Source organism: Orcinus orca, chromosome 14 (genome assembly GCF_937001465.1).
Source record: "Orcinus orca chromosome 14, mOrcOrc1.1, whole genome shotgun sequence".
NCBI classification, from domain to species: Eukaryota; Metazoa; Chordata; class Mammalia; order Artiodactyla; family Delphinidae; genus Orcinus; species Orcinus orca.
In genome coordinates, this window is record NC_064572.1 from 27,425,945 (window position 1) to 27,440,396 (window position 14,452).

The 14,452-nt window shown below is 39.8% G+C and overlaps 1 protein-coding gene across 4 annotated transcripts in view; it reads left to right on the forward strand.

Annotated features, from left to right (window-relative positions):
* The window catches only part of STOX1 (storkhead box 1), a 52,144-nt gene extending 38,581 nt beyond the window's left edge, over positions 1–13,563 (forward strand). For 3 of the 4 annotated variants that reach the window (XM_004280806.3, XM_049697085.1, XM_033407608.2), the window contains 3 exons: positions 4,351–4,503; positions 6,291–8,649; positions 11,214–13,563. In XM_004280806.3, the coding sequence (XP_004280854.2) occupies positions 4,351–4,503; positions 6,291–8,649; positions 11,214–11,361 (2,660 nt within the window). In that variant the 3' untranslated portion in view covers positions 11,362–13,563. The remainder of the gene's footprint in view (positions 1–4,350; positions 4,504–6,290; positions 8,650–11,213) is intronic. The other variant, XM_049697086.1, reaches the window with a different exon arrangement.
* Positions 13,564–14,452: the final 889 nt, after the last annotated feature.

Consider the following 14,452-nt stretch of genomic DNA (forward strand, 5'->3'; position numbering starts at 1 on the left):
GAACTTTTCCCTCCTTTTTGAATTAAGGACTTCTAAGTCCATATGAAATGGGGCAGGTAATCAATTTAAGATCACATACAAGAAAAAAGTCACTTAGACTGTCTTGGAAGATGGGGAAGAGAGTTATATAAGTTTGTTATAAATTAAGCACATAGAGTTATGTTTAAGAAGCATAAAAATATGTGAAATTGTACTTTAATTCTATATTTTGTCAGGTTGAGGAGGGAGATGAAAGAGAAGAAAATAAATCTCAGATGCGGAGGGTAAAAAGAAAAGCAAAGGGAATGAAGATAGAGAGAAAGGCTTATTACCCTTAGCTCAGAGGTGGAGTTTCTAGGAGGATTTTGAGTTTTAGGTCAGTTAACGTTCCTCTTGGACATTAAGTTTCATAGCATCATCTCTTATCACCGCCCTTTGAAATGCTGATTGATTAGTCATTCATGCTAGTTTCTCAGAATGCCGTAGGTATCTTAGCATCACCCAATGGGACAGCAGCAAGCAGGCCAAGAGGAGATCCTTCCCTTGGCTGACAAAGCAGGCAGCAATTCTGCCCTGTGTTGTGACCGTCCAAGGTCAAAAATGCCCCAGCCTGCCAAATAGAGAAGCTTAGGTAGACAAGGGAACAGACCAATGTGATCTTTAACAGCAAACTGCTTATCACTTCCCTGATGGCAGTCCTTTATCTTTCATGAAGATACACGAAGTACTGTGAGCCACTTACCAGCTTTGGCTACAACCCTTTACCCCTGGCCAGTCCTGTCACTTTCCTTCCTCCTTAACAACCAGTGCAATGTATTGGTTTCCTCACTGTCACCGGAGAGTCAAATGCAGGGTATAGCCAAGTTTTCTAAATTCTTTGGCTTGCCTCTGGCCACAGTTGACTCCCGTGCAGCCCCAGGACCATATTTATTGTTCAGTGGTTAGCTACTTTAACACTGCTGTCATTAACACCCTAACGTCTCCAAAGAGCAGTCCTCAGACCTGCAGCATGAACATCAACTGGGAGGTTGTTAGAAATGCAGGATCATAGGCTCATTTTCAGATCTTCTGAGTCAGATTCTACACACTACCACAATCGCCGGATGATTCTCACATGCACATTAAAGTTTTAGCCCTGTTGGCCTCCCTGACTCCCATTTTTTCGATTCCAGATTGCTTCATCTGCCAGAAACCACACTTAAGTGACCTTGAGACTCAAGGCTCCTTCATAATCTTTGTGTTCATTTTAAAATTTCCTAGGGTACTCTGAGAATGACCCCTCAAACTCCCTTTCTCCTCTTCACCTCCTCATTCCCATTTTTTCTCCTCCCATTGCTATTTTCTTTCTCCCTAACTTTACAGAGATCAGATGACTTTGCTGTGCTAATATTTTTTTCCTTCTATGCCTCAATATATTTCTGGTCTTCTGCCACCCTCAAGTTTCAGATGAAGTAATATCCTTCTCATTTCTAACAATAGTTCTTTTACCAGTGCCTTTTATTTATTTTTTAATTAATTAATTTTTGGCTGAGTTGGGTCTTCGTTGCTGCACTCGGGTTTTCTCCAGTTGCGGCGAGTGGAGCAGGGGCTACTCTTTGTTGCAGTGCACGGGCTTCTCATTGCGGTGGCTTCTCTTGTTGCGGAGCACGGGCTCTAGGCGCGCGGGCTCAGTAGTTGTGGCGCATGGGCTGAGTTGCTCCGCGGCATGTAGGATCTTCCTGGCCCAGGGCTCGAACCCGTGTCCCCTGCATTGGCAGGCAGATCCTTAACCACTGCGCCACCAGGAAAGTCCCTACCTGTTCCTTTTATACACTTTCCTTTTCCCTTCCTTTAGGATCTTGCTGTCTTACTGGTCTTCTTTCTCACAGAATTATTTCCATTGTCTCCACTAAACCCTTCCTTTTTGTATCCAAATGTGCAAACATGTTCTTTTAAGAAAATCACAGCGTACACATTTCACATTCACTTGATCCTACTTTTTTTCTGGTTTGTGTTCTGTTTCTCCTCTTTCACAATCAGATTTTTCCAACAAATGGTCTAGAACCATGGTTTACAGCTGGGGCAATTTTGACCCCCAACCCCTTCCTTTCAGGGACATTTGGCAGTATCTGGAGACATTTTTGGTTGCTGCAGCTGTGGGAGATGTTCCTGGCATCTGGAGGCCAAGGATGCTACTGAACATCGTGCAGTGCACAAGACAGCCCTCACAGCAAATAATTCTCTGGCTATGGTGACCGACCATCCTGGTTTGCCTTCAGCTTTCTGGTTATAGCACTGAAAATCCTGTGTCCCAGGAAACCCCTCATTCCTGGGCATACTGGGATGGTTGGTCACCCTGTATCTGGCCCCAAACGTCCAAAGTGCCAAAAATGACAAACCCTGCTCCAGAAGGAAGACCCATTAACTTCACTTTCTTCTCACCAACTCCCTTCCCTTCAGTCTGTTTTTTTTTTTTTTTTTTTTTTTTGACTGCACACCACGTGGCTTGTTCCCCAACCAGGGATTGAACCCGCACCCTCGGCAGTGAAAGCACAGAGTCCTAACCACTGGACTGCCAGGGAATTCCCCGATCTGATATTTAATTTCTGTTCCTTCCCATGAAAACAGTTCTCTTGAAAGTCACCAATGGTCACCGTGTTCCAATCAAGTAATCCAATTGCCTCTTCTCCTCCCCTCAACCTTTTTGATCTCTTTCAAGCATTTGACACTGTTAATTTGCTCTTCATTTTAAAAAATATTTTTTATTATTTATTTGGCTGCGCTGGCTCCTAGTTGTGGCATGTGGGATCTTCGCTGCAGCGTGTGGGGTCTTTAGTTGTAGCATGCAAACTCTTTGCTGAGACATGCATGTGGGATCTAGTTCCCTGACCAGGGATCAAACCCGGGCCCCCTGCATTGGGACCACAGAGTCTTAACCACTGGACCACCAGGGAAATCCCTGCTATTCATTTTGAAGTCTTTTCCTCATAATCTTGCTTCTCTCCCTCCTACCCTCATCATCGTGCCTTCTCTCTTTTGTGGGTTCCTATTTCTACTACATCTTAAACGTAGGTAGTCTCTCAGTTAAGTGTTCCTTGGCTCTCTTCTTTACTCTTCTAATAAAAGAATTAATTTCATTCCTTTTTTTATTTTTTGCCTGTGCTATGCAGCTTGTGATCTTAGTACTCCGACCAGGGATTGAACCTGGACCCTCGGCAGTGAGAGCACGGAGTCGTAACCACTGGACTACCATGGGATTACCTAATTTCACTCCTTATCTTCAGCTCTCATCTTTATTGGTTGATTCCCAAATCACTTTCCTCAGTCCTAGTCCTTCATTTCCAATTAATTGAGGGGTTCCCTTGGATACCCAGCAGAATCTAAAACTCAACCTGATTAATGGCAGGTTAAGAAGAACAATTTTATATGTTGGCAAAGAGGAAAGATAATACAGTCTAGCTTCTATTTCCAGTCTTATCTTCTATTTTGGTCTGATATAACCCTTAAACTCTACCCAACCAGGATAACTCTCTCCATGCTCTTATATATCTTGTGATTCCCTCCTTCCATGATTTTGTTCCATGTATTCTTAAACGTAGTTTTTTTTGTTTTTTTTTTTGTTTTGTTTTGTGGTACGCGGGCCTCTCACCGCCGCGGCCTCTCCCGCTGCGGAGCACAGGCTCCGGACGCGCAGGCTCAGCGGCCATGGCTCACGGGCCCAGCCGCTCCGCGGCATGTGGGATCCTCCCGGACCGGGGCACGAACCCGCGTCCCCTGCATCGGCAGGCGGACTCCCAACCACTGCGCCACCAGGGAAGCCCCTGTTCCATCTATTCTTGAAAACTGTAAATCACTTCTGCCTTTTCCTTCTTCAGATCTTCCTAATCATTTCAATCAGGAAAGTGTGGAATGACAAAAATACTGGATTAGGAGTCAGAAGATCTATTTCTGTCACTTTACTTTCTTTTAGGATTGGGACAATTACTTGAACTTTCTATGGCTATATATATTTTAAATGAAGAAATAATAATCGTATCTGTGCCTATCTAAGGTAGCTAATATGAAAAAATGCTTTGAAAGATGTGAATTGCCATATAAGCGTTGTCTGACTTGAACTCCAATAGCACTTTGAGCCTTTCATATAGAAACTTATTATCTCTTGCTTATAAAGTAGTGACAATTAGACTTCTTAAAAGTAGAGATCATAAACTAAGCCTTTTTCTTCTGTAGTTTCTATCATTGTGCATATAATGTTAACAGATTGAGTTAAGACTGATGAAAGAAAAGCAATTCCACCTGATATTCAGTCTTTATTCTTGATTCACTAATTCCAAATATTTTATACTATATCAAATTTATCACCCTTTTTTTTTTTTTAAATCTCCAATTTAGGTGATGTCTTTCCAGTGCAAATGAATCCAATAGCTCAATCTCAGTTTATACCTTTGGCTGAAGTTCTTTGCTGTGCTGTATCTGATATGAATGCCGCTCAGATTGTAGTAACACAGGAATCACTATTGGAACATTTGGTGAAACATTACCCAGGTAGAGTAACAAGTTTTTCTCTATTAGTTCATTGTATGTGTTTGGTTTCTATTTATAAATCATCTTAAACACATAAACTGGGCAATATCTAATTTTTTTTCTATTATAGAACCTTGTATTAGAGCCCCGGTGGAAAAAGGTCTGCATCAGCAAGTTTATGAGTATTTCTTTTATTTTCCAGATGAACTTTTTCAAAATAATGTTTATGGTAATAATTAAGTCAGACTCTGTAGAAAGGAGTGCAAAGGAAAAAATGAAGATTCAATTTCTCCCCCGCCTCCTTTTTTTTTGACCGTGCCCCTCGGCATGTGGGATCTTAGCTCCCCAACGAGGGATTAAACCCCTGACCCCTGCAGTGGAAGCGTGCGTGCGAGTCTTGACCACTGGACCACCAGGGAAGTCCCTGCCTCCTATTCTTTTTTTTTTTTTTTTTTGTGGTACGCGGGCCTCTCACTGTTGTGGCCTCTCCCGTTGCGGAGCACAGGCTCCGGACACGCAGGCTCAGAGGCCATGGCTCACGGGCCCAGACGCTCCGCGGCATGTGGGATCCTCCCGGACCGGGACACGAACCCATGTCCCCTGCATCGGCAGGCGGACTCTCAACCACTGCGCCACCAGGGAAGCCCGTGCCTCCTATTCTTTTTTTTTTTTTTCATCTTTATTGGAGTATAATTGCTTTACAATGGTGTGTTAGTTTCTGCTTTATAACAAAGTGAATCAGTTATACATATACATATGTTCCCGTGTCTCTTCCCTCTTGCGTCTCCCTCCCTCCCACCCTCCCTATCCCACTCCTCCAGGCGGTCACAAAGCACTGAGCTGATCTCCCTACCGTGCCTCCTATTCTTAAATTGCTACTTCCCAGAGGTGACATCTTCTGTCGTTTATAGTTTCTCATGGACACTTTCATAAGTTGTATTTGAATATATGTATCCTTTTTAAATAAGTTGGATCATTCTATACATTCTCTCTGCACCTTTCCTTTTTTTAACTTAAAGACATGTTTTTGAGATCTTTCCGTATAAGCATATATCGATCTATCTCATTCTTTTCATAGGTGCATGATATCCCAGTGCATGAATGTAGAAGAGTAGTTTTTTATTTTTCCCATTATAAGATATGCTTATTGTAGAGAAATCCAGAAAATATAGAAAAGTAATCACTTATAGTACCTCTACTCAAAGGAAACCAATATTAACATATTGATATATTTTCTTTGTGTTACACATTTTTTTTTCACATTTTTAACATTGTTTTCATAATATGAATATAATTTTGAACTCTGCTATTCAGAAAGGGAATTTCTTTTAAAATTGTTACCTTCTCAGTTTGAAAAACCACCATAATCCAGATGTTAGGTAGTTTGCCCTCACCCAAGCAGAGACTGATTTTCATTTTCTCTTTAGATTCTTACTGAGGTTTAAGCTATGAGACTGGTTTTAAAAAACTTCCATGTTTGCTCTCAAGAAGGCTTTCCTTAGTCACAATTTAAATTTATAATGAGGTTGTATAACTTGGTGTCTGTGTTTGAGTGAACAGATTTTTTTCTTTGCTTAACCGGTAACCTAGCCATATGTCTTTGTGTAGACGAAATTATATTTCTGTTACTCAGTTGAATTATGATTATTGTTAATGCTTCTTTGACATTTTAATTATATATATTAACTGTGTTACAGTTAGCTCTGGGTTCATCAAGCAAATGTGTGGTCATTTCTGAGTTACTGATTTCACTCATTAAAATGTTTCTTATGCAGAACGTATCAGTGTAAAGTGCTTATTTGTTTTAGGCATTGCAATTCCATCTCAAGATATTCTCTATACCACTCTGGGAACTCTCATTAAAGAAAGGAAGATTTATCACACTGGAGAAGGATACTTCATAGTTACTCCTCAGACTTACTTCATTACAAATACAAACCCCCAAGAAAATAAGAGAGTCCTATCAGATGAAAGTCCCCGGATGCCAACTTCCATTACATACCTGGTGAATGTGGAAAGCTGTGCAGACCTAGCCAAAGAAAATGCGGCCCCCATATCCCATTGTCATTCTTGCCAGTGTTTCCATGATGTGTGCACTCAGTATATACAGGAACCACCAGCTGCTGCAGAAGTGACTAGAAAATGCCAGAAAGGTCTTGGGGAATCCAAACCTTTGGTACAGAATCGAACAGTTTCAGTGTCTGAGGAGAATCACGTCTGTGACAGCGCCAAACCTTTACCATTCACAAAAGACAGAGAAAAAGCCAAGAAATTTGGCTTTAGCCTCTTCTGGCGCAGTATATCCAGAAAGGAAAAGTCCAGAACAGAGCACAGCAGTTTCTCTGCCCAGTTCCCACCAGAAGAATGGCCCGTCCGAGATGAAGATAACTTGGACAATATCCCTCGAGACATTGAACATGAGATAATCAAACGAATTAATCCCATTTTAACTGTTGACAACTTAATCAAACATACTGTCATAATGCAAAAATACGAAGAACAGAAAAAATATAATAGCCAGGGCACTTCCACTTATATGCTGACACTCAGGCATAAGTATCCTTCAAAAGTGGGAGTTAAGAAAAGTCAGGGCCGGTCTGTAAAGCCTCGAAGGCGGGGCCATTCACATAGAGATAGAGACAAAGCCAGGAGTCAGGGAAGTGGGCCTCAGCCAGGAAGCATTAGGCTGGAGAAACACCCCAAGCTCCCTGCTACACAGCCCACCCCCGGAATTGAAAGCCCTAATGAAGTAGAGCTTCAGAAACCACTTGGTGAGAATCCATCAGTGCTAGGTTCCCATTTGATTTACAAAAAGCGGATCAGTAATCCTTTCCAGGGTTTCTCTCACCGAAGGAGCCCAATAACCAAAGAGCACAACATCCAGAAGATCGGTGATCTGAAACCCAGTCAGATTGGACCAAAGGGAAAGCCTTTCCAAAGGGCGAGGTCTTTGGATTCCTCAAGAATCTTTGAGAGTGAAGCCAAACAGTCATACAGTGAACAATGTAATGATAAACTGAGAGCAGAATCCATTTATGTGAATCACTCTACTGTCAAACCTATCAGTGATGACTTCAGAGATTACCTCTTCAATTACTCTCAATGTGGTGTTTTGCAAAATGATAGTAAATGCTGTTCCTTCAGGGAAAGCACGTTGAGATGTGATGTGTATGGTGGAGAAAATGAGGCAATCCCTGAAGTCTCGAGGAAAAGCTACTCTCATTTTGACACATTAGAAGAGACAAAAGAAACGCAGCATGTCCTGCTATCACAAGGTTCCTCTTCTTTAGACCAAGCATCCTCTGCTCGTAGATCAGTTGATGAAACAATACACCAGTTCCAAAATCTTGGTCTTTTGGATTACCCAGTTGGTGCAAACCATTTGAGACAACCTGAGAGACAAGACAGAGACTCAGAGGAAACTCTGATGAGAAAGGCGTTTATCCAGGAAGCAGAGACTGTGAGTCTAGAAAATGAAGGACTTTCTGATGACGACCAGGCCTTGTATCAGAATGAAGCAGATGATGAGGATGGGGCCTGCAGTTCATTGTATCTAGATGAGGATGACTTTTCTGAGAATGACGACTTAATTCAAATGCTGCCTGGCCACATTCAAGTTTCCTTTCCAGGGGGAAACAAGTGGAATCATTTAGGAAAACGAAAGGTGACCAAAAGGTCTCTGACTGAGTACAATAGCAACATACAGAGGTTTGAGCCTCTGGTGCTCAAAGGAAATGAACATTACAAGCCCACTGGGTTGCTTACTAATCCCGGTGAAAGCCAAAAACCTAATCTCTCTGCTGAAAACTGTGTCCTCAATTTAGGGATCCAGTCTGGTTTTGACTATGAAAAGGAACCCAGTGTAGCTAAATGTGTACAGGCCTCAGCACCTGCTGATGGAAGTATATTTGATTACTACGGCACAAGGAAAAGTGCTTCAGAGGCTGAAACCCTACAAGACCCTGTTGGTGACACAGGAAAGAAACCAGCCACCTGGAGTCAGAGTGCTCAGAATCAGGAAATGAGAAAACAGTTCACACACAAGTTAGAACTGTTCAACACTTCGCATATGCCAGTGTTGGCTCAGGACGTCCAACCTGAACATAGTCACTTGGAAGGAACCGAAAATCAGAGCATGGCAGGAGATAGTGGAATAGATTCTCCACGGTAAGTGCACATAGAAGTGATTGGCCACTATCCCACAGGAATTATTAAAATCAAGGCCATATTGAGTTACCTTGTGGGAGACTCCTGAATAAATTTTTTATAATGATACAAGTCTACCAGCCTTTACTGAATAAATTGTATGAAGTTACAATGAAACCTCTTATATAATAGGATAGAGTTCATTTTTAATGTGAACCAAGATTTGACTGTTCCACTACTACTAAATCTTGAATTATTTCTAAAAATAGGAAGGGACTACCATAAACCAAGCACTTCCTGAACTGAAGGTTGGAAAGTTTTCACTTATATTCCTGGTTCTACACAGGTTGAGATAGAGATGTGGCTACTTTCCACTAATATTTTCCATGCCAGTTTGTTTAAATAACATTGTTCAGCATATAAAAGTAATTTGGTCATAATAGAACATTTAAAGTACTGAAAAGTAGTTTTTTAAAAACATCTATAATCACCCTACCATCTAGATATTTTTAAAAATCTTTTTATATTTGGTGTATTTATACTTTGGTCTGAACATATTTAATCTATATATTTTGTCTGTTGAGCTCATACTGTAGTTACTATTTTGCATGTTGCTTTTTTCAATAGAATATAATGAACATTCCCCCATGTTATTAAATAGTTTTCTAAAAAGTCATCTTAAAATTTGGCATATATCTTCATTAGTTTTTTTATTATATAAAATTATTGTGTACCTCTTTTTTAAACAGTAATATAGAAATGTAAAAAGTAAAACTGGTAGTCTCCATTCCCTAGCCTTTTCCATTCCTATTCCGTAGAGGTGACCTAAATATTGTTAACAGTTTGGCGTATATTCTTTCAGACTTTTTCCCTTGCATTTATAAATATAATTATTTTCTAACAACAGAGCATACAGAGCTGTGGCTTTCTTTTTCACCTAATTTATCATGGCTATCCTGCAATCAGTACATATATATCCTGCTTTTGGCGGGGGGCACTGCGCTGTGCAGCTTGCAGGATCTTTGTTCCCCGACCGGGGATTGAACCTGGGTCCTCAGCAGTGAAAGCTCAAGAGTCCTAACCACTGGACCACCAGGGAATTCCCTCCAGCTCATTGTTTTTTTTTTTTTTTTTTTTTGCTATGCCACGCAACATGCATGTGGGATCTTAGTTCCCTGACCAGGGATCGAACCCGTGCCCCCTGCAGTGGAAGCATGGAGTCTTAACAACTGGACCGCCAGGGAAGTCCCTCATTTTTTGAAATGGCTGCTTAGTATTCCATTATGTGGACCCTGTTATTTACATAACCATTATTTTCCTTCCTTTGACATTTAGATTATTCCCAGTTTTTTTGCTATAATAAATCAATCTGCAGCGAATTGTTATTACTAAATGTTTGTGGACATTCCTAATTATTTATAACTTAGGCTAAATTCCTGGAAGTTTGCATTTTTTTAAACACATCTACTTTATTGAGGAACAAGATTTTTTTGCCTGAAACAGTAGTTTAATTCATATTAAGTCATTGAAGTATCAAAACATGTTGTTTTTGTGGTAAACAACAGTGTAAACCAATAAGCCATGGGTTCCCTTTTTTTCCTCTCTGGCAAAAACAAAAATAAAACCAAAAACAAACCCAAAATAGATAAGAGAAATTGACATGAATTGAGAATTTAAATTTGAGAAATCTTGAGAAATTTAATTTTTAAAAATTGTTTATAATATGGTTTTCTTGAAAGATTTATAACTATAATCATTAAAGACATTTATAGGAAAAGGGAGGGGAGATAACATTTGGACATCAACTATGTGCCATAATTGGATTAGGATTAGGGAGACAGAGATGAACAAGATGTTGTTGCTACCTATAGGAAGCTTACAATTTAGCTTAGTTTAGTTGAGGAGACCAACAAACAATAAACAAATTGAACTCAACAACAAAGCATAAACTCTTAATTCCACATCTCTTTGGCAGTTATGAAGAGTGATGGGCTGTGTGGGAAAGATTTATGGAGGACACATTTTTGAGACATCTCTTGATGTAATGGACAGGTGAGGGAGAGGAGGCAAGGTGGGAGAAGGGGAATGTCAAAAACAAAATGCCCAACCAGTAATGTGAGTTGGCTGAAGCAAGGCAGATGTGTTGGATAAGGGACTAACATCGCTTACAGCTCCTAGGAAAGGAACGCTAGTCAATATGAAAAATATTACAGTTGGCTTTTCCTTTCCATATGCTTACTCAAAAAAGAAACAAATTATACAAGAAGATATTGGTCATTTTAGTTGTATAGAAGAGTTTTTCATGGAGCTTATTGTTTCTGCCTAGAATATACTTGATATTGGATCGAGAACAGATGTTCAGAGAATATGAACTTCTTAGAAAGCAGCTGTCAAATAATTGAGTTGCTATTGGGAATCCTTTAAAATGTAAAGAGCACTTTAGATTTTTAAAGGTTAACTTATTTGATAAGTTAGTTCCTGTTAGTAAATGTACTCCTTCAAAGTAATAAATGAAGGTATTTTGCCTTGGTTAGAAATCCAGGCCCTTTTGAAGGCAATAATTCTGTTATTTTTAATATCTTTAGGACACAGAGTCTGGCATCTAATAACTCAGTCATTTTGGATGGACTAAAAAGAAGACAGAATTTTCTGCAGAATTTTGGAGGCACAAAGAGCAGTCAAACACCCACATCCAATTCCTTACTACAACTAACTCCAGTCATAAATGTTTAATTCTTTTTTTAAGATTTTTTTTTTCAATGTGGACCATTTTTAAAGTGTTTTATTGAATTTGTTACAACATTGCTTCTGTTGCATGTTTTGGTTTTTTGGCCTTGAGGCATGTGGGATCTTAGCTCCCTGAACAGAGATCTAACCCATGCCCCCTGCATTGTAAGGTGAAGTCTTAACCACTGGACCTCCAGGGAAGTCCCATAAATGTTTAATTCTTACTTTTCTTTTGGAAACTTTTTTTTTTTGTAAAAATGTACAGCATTAATATAGAATGTTTTAATCAACTGAGTTTGTAAGAATTCTCTAAGGCCAAGCATATATGTTATTAACCTCATTACATATTTTGTTGTAGTTACTGGTTTTTTTCCTTTTTTGACATTGGCTTTTTTAAAGCTTATTTTACTATAAATTTATTGGGAATATATAGATTGTTTACAATAAAAAACATGGAATCATTGGTCTTCTTCCAATTAAATGTAATTTAACTTGAATCATCAGACGGACATTCATTAGTTTCTCAAATACATAGGAAGCTAATTTACTACCTAGTAGTGAATTTTTGTACCCACATCAATACCAAGTTCTTACAGTAAGTGGATCTCACCAGATTTCAACACAGAACCCCAGAAAACAGTGTGTTAGGGTTGCATAGATACGTTGTTTGCAACTTAAGTCTTTTATAATCAGAAAGAATTTATATAGATGTGTTGGGTGCAACAAGAAGTCCTTCTATCCAGTCATTGCTGCCAAGGATATCCTTTGTGAACAGCTGGAACATGAACAAATGTCTCCACACTATGATTGACTGACAATGTCCAAAATACCCATGGCAGTAGACATATGGCTCAACTGTTTGGTTCCTCCCCACGTTTGAGGCTCTCTCTATAAAATGGCTTTGAGAAGTCAGGATGTTCTCAGATGGTGGAGTTAGAAGGGAAGCAGAATGGTTGCAGGACGGCTGTGAGTGAAAGGGAGGTTCTGAATCAGAGATTTAGAGGGAAGATGCAAGATGGCTGATAGACAATTTTTCTACATTTGATCCACTTCTGTTGGCGATAAGACCTCCGTAGCCTTGCCAGAATTTTTTCTGGCAGGACTTTTCAGACCAAGTAGTGGAATGGTCAGTTCTCTTGGGTTTGGGGAACATGGAACAGTCACGAGTGGTTTCAGCATGTCGGGTAGATGCTAATGCTGATTTCTGGTTGAGGGGATGTTTCTACTAAGAGGTTTCTAAGGATTATCAAAGCCTTAGAGCTCAAGGATGATTGAATAGAGAGAGAGTGCCTCTTTCCAGCTCTCACCATCCAGATAACAGTGAAGGCCAGAATGAAGCTCAGCAGTGTGGAGAGCTGACTCCAGGCCCTGTGGGAGTGCAGAGGAGGGGAGATCAGATGCGCTGCTCTGTTTCATTGTGGTTGCACCACTCATTTCTGACTGTTGGTTTTCAGTGGCTCTGACCAACCTACCGTGGCATTCCAAGATTACCTGTGGTTACAGGGGGCAAAGTACCAAGAAGGGTAATCTGGATAGAAAAGCCTTGTGGGGGAGGCATTGGTTTAGGGGGGTCTTACAGCTTGGAATCAGTATCAGTGAGTGGAAGTTAGGAGAGAGAAATTTTAGCTCAATATGAAGAACTTCCTATTAGACAAAACTATCTGAAGATGAAATAGGTGGCTTTGTAAACAGATGAACTTCCTGCTGTTTAGGACATTCAAGCAGAGGCTTGGTGATCCCTTGACCGGTATGTTGCAGAGGTATTTCCAGTACTTTTCTTAAAAGGATGACTGAACTAGATGATTTTGAAGATTCCTCCCAACTGTAAGGTTCTGTGCTTATAAAACTCAGTGAAGGTGATATGTCAAATCTATCCAATTAAAAAAAAGGAAAAAAAAAAGATTCATTGAGGATCCTGTGAAGTACTGAACTCACTCAAGATTCCCAAGTTGCTTCCAGTTCTTCATTTCTGCACCGATCCCTGCCAATCCTTGGAAAAATGAGTACCAGCAACTCTTCTATCTTTGATCTTGGACCTGGACAATTTTCTTAATAGAGTAAGGAATCCAAAGTCTTTTGTGACTCTATCCACCTCAAGGGACCAATGAAATCCATCTAATCTTGCCACCAGGTGCATTATGACACTCTCTAAATATATTAAATGAAGCCTATTATGAAACCAATAAACCTCCCTTCTATAAAACACAACATATGACCACAGGTATTAAAGATGAGTGTGCATGTTATTAAATTGTTTGGGAGATTATTCTCTACAATGGGTGACTTGAATTTTTTCCCACTATTTTTGTGTGTGGAAATTTTACTTATTCTCTTTCCCATTGCAGTCTGTTTGCTAAGAGAAAACTGTTCTCTTGAAACAGCATGGCGACCTGAGCTTCGGAGTCAGATAAGTTTAAATCCCAATTCCAACCCTTGGTAGCTGTGTGATGGAGAAAGTTACCAAACTTCTCTATTCATTTTTTTCATCTGTAAAGGATATCTACTTTATAGGATTGTTGTAAGATTTGAGGATAATCTATTGAAAGTGTCCAATGCAGGAGGCACCTATTATTGTTACAAACATATGTGTGTATATTTTTATATATTGATTCACAAAACTTGTCTAATACATGGCCTACTATACAGGTAACCTGTTTTTGCCAGGTTGTCTGGAATTCCTCCATTTAGAGAGTCCTTTCGGTTAAGATTATAGAAAAGTATCGTTAATCAAAATCCAGATATGCCTGGGGGAGGTATTATGCTTTTGGCTAACAAGTTTTCAGTTCATACCTCATGCTATAAATAGGATAAAGTATGCAAAGCATGGGCTGATTGTGGCTACTCATAATGTGAGATCATGTTCATCCTCTTTCATCTGGGATCTCAGACCCCTAGGAATCCTCAGAATAGCTGGCTTCTGCAAACTATTTTCAATATTTAAAAAATCCTAATGGAAATTGTACATTCCCTTTGCTTAACTCCTTGCTACTATAACATCAGTTTCTTTGCCAATGACTGAAATTACACCTGCTCAGTAATGCAACCCTATCACATGCTGGTGTGACATTGTTAAGCTTCATTTATATCTTATTCATAT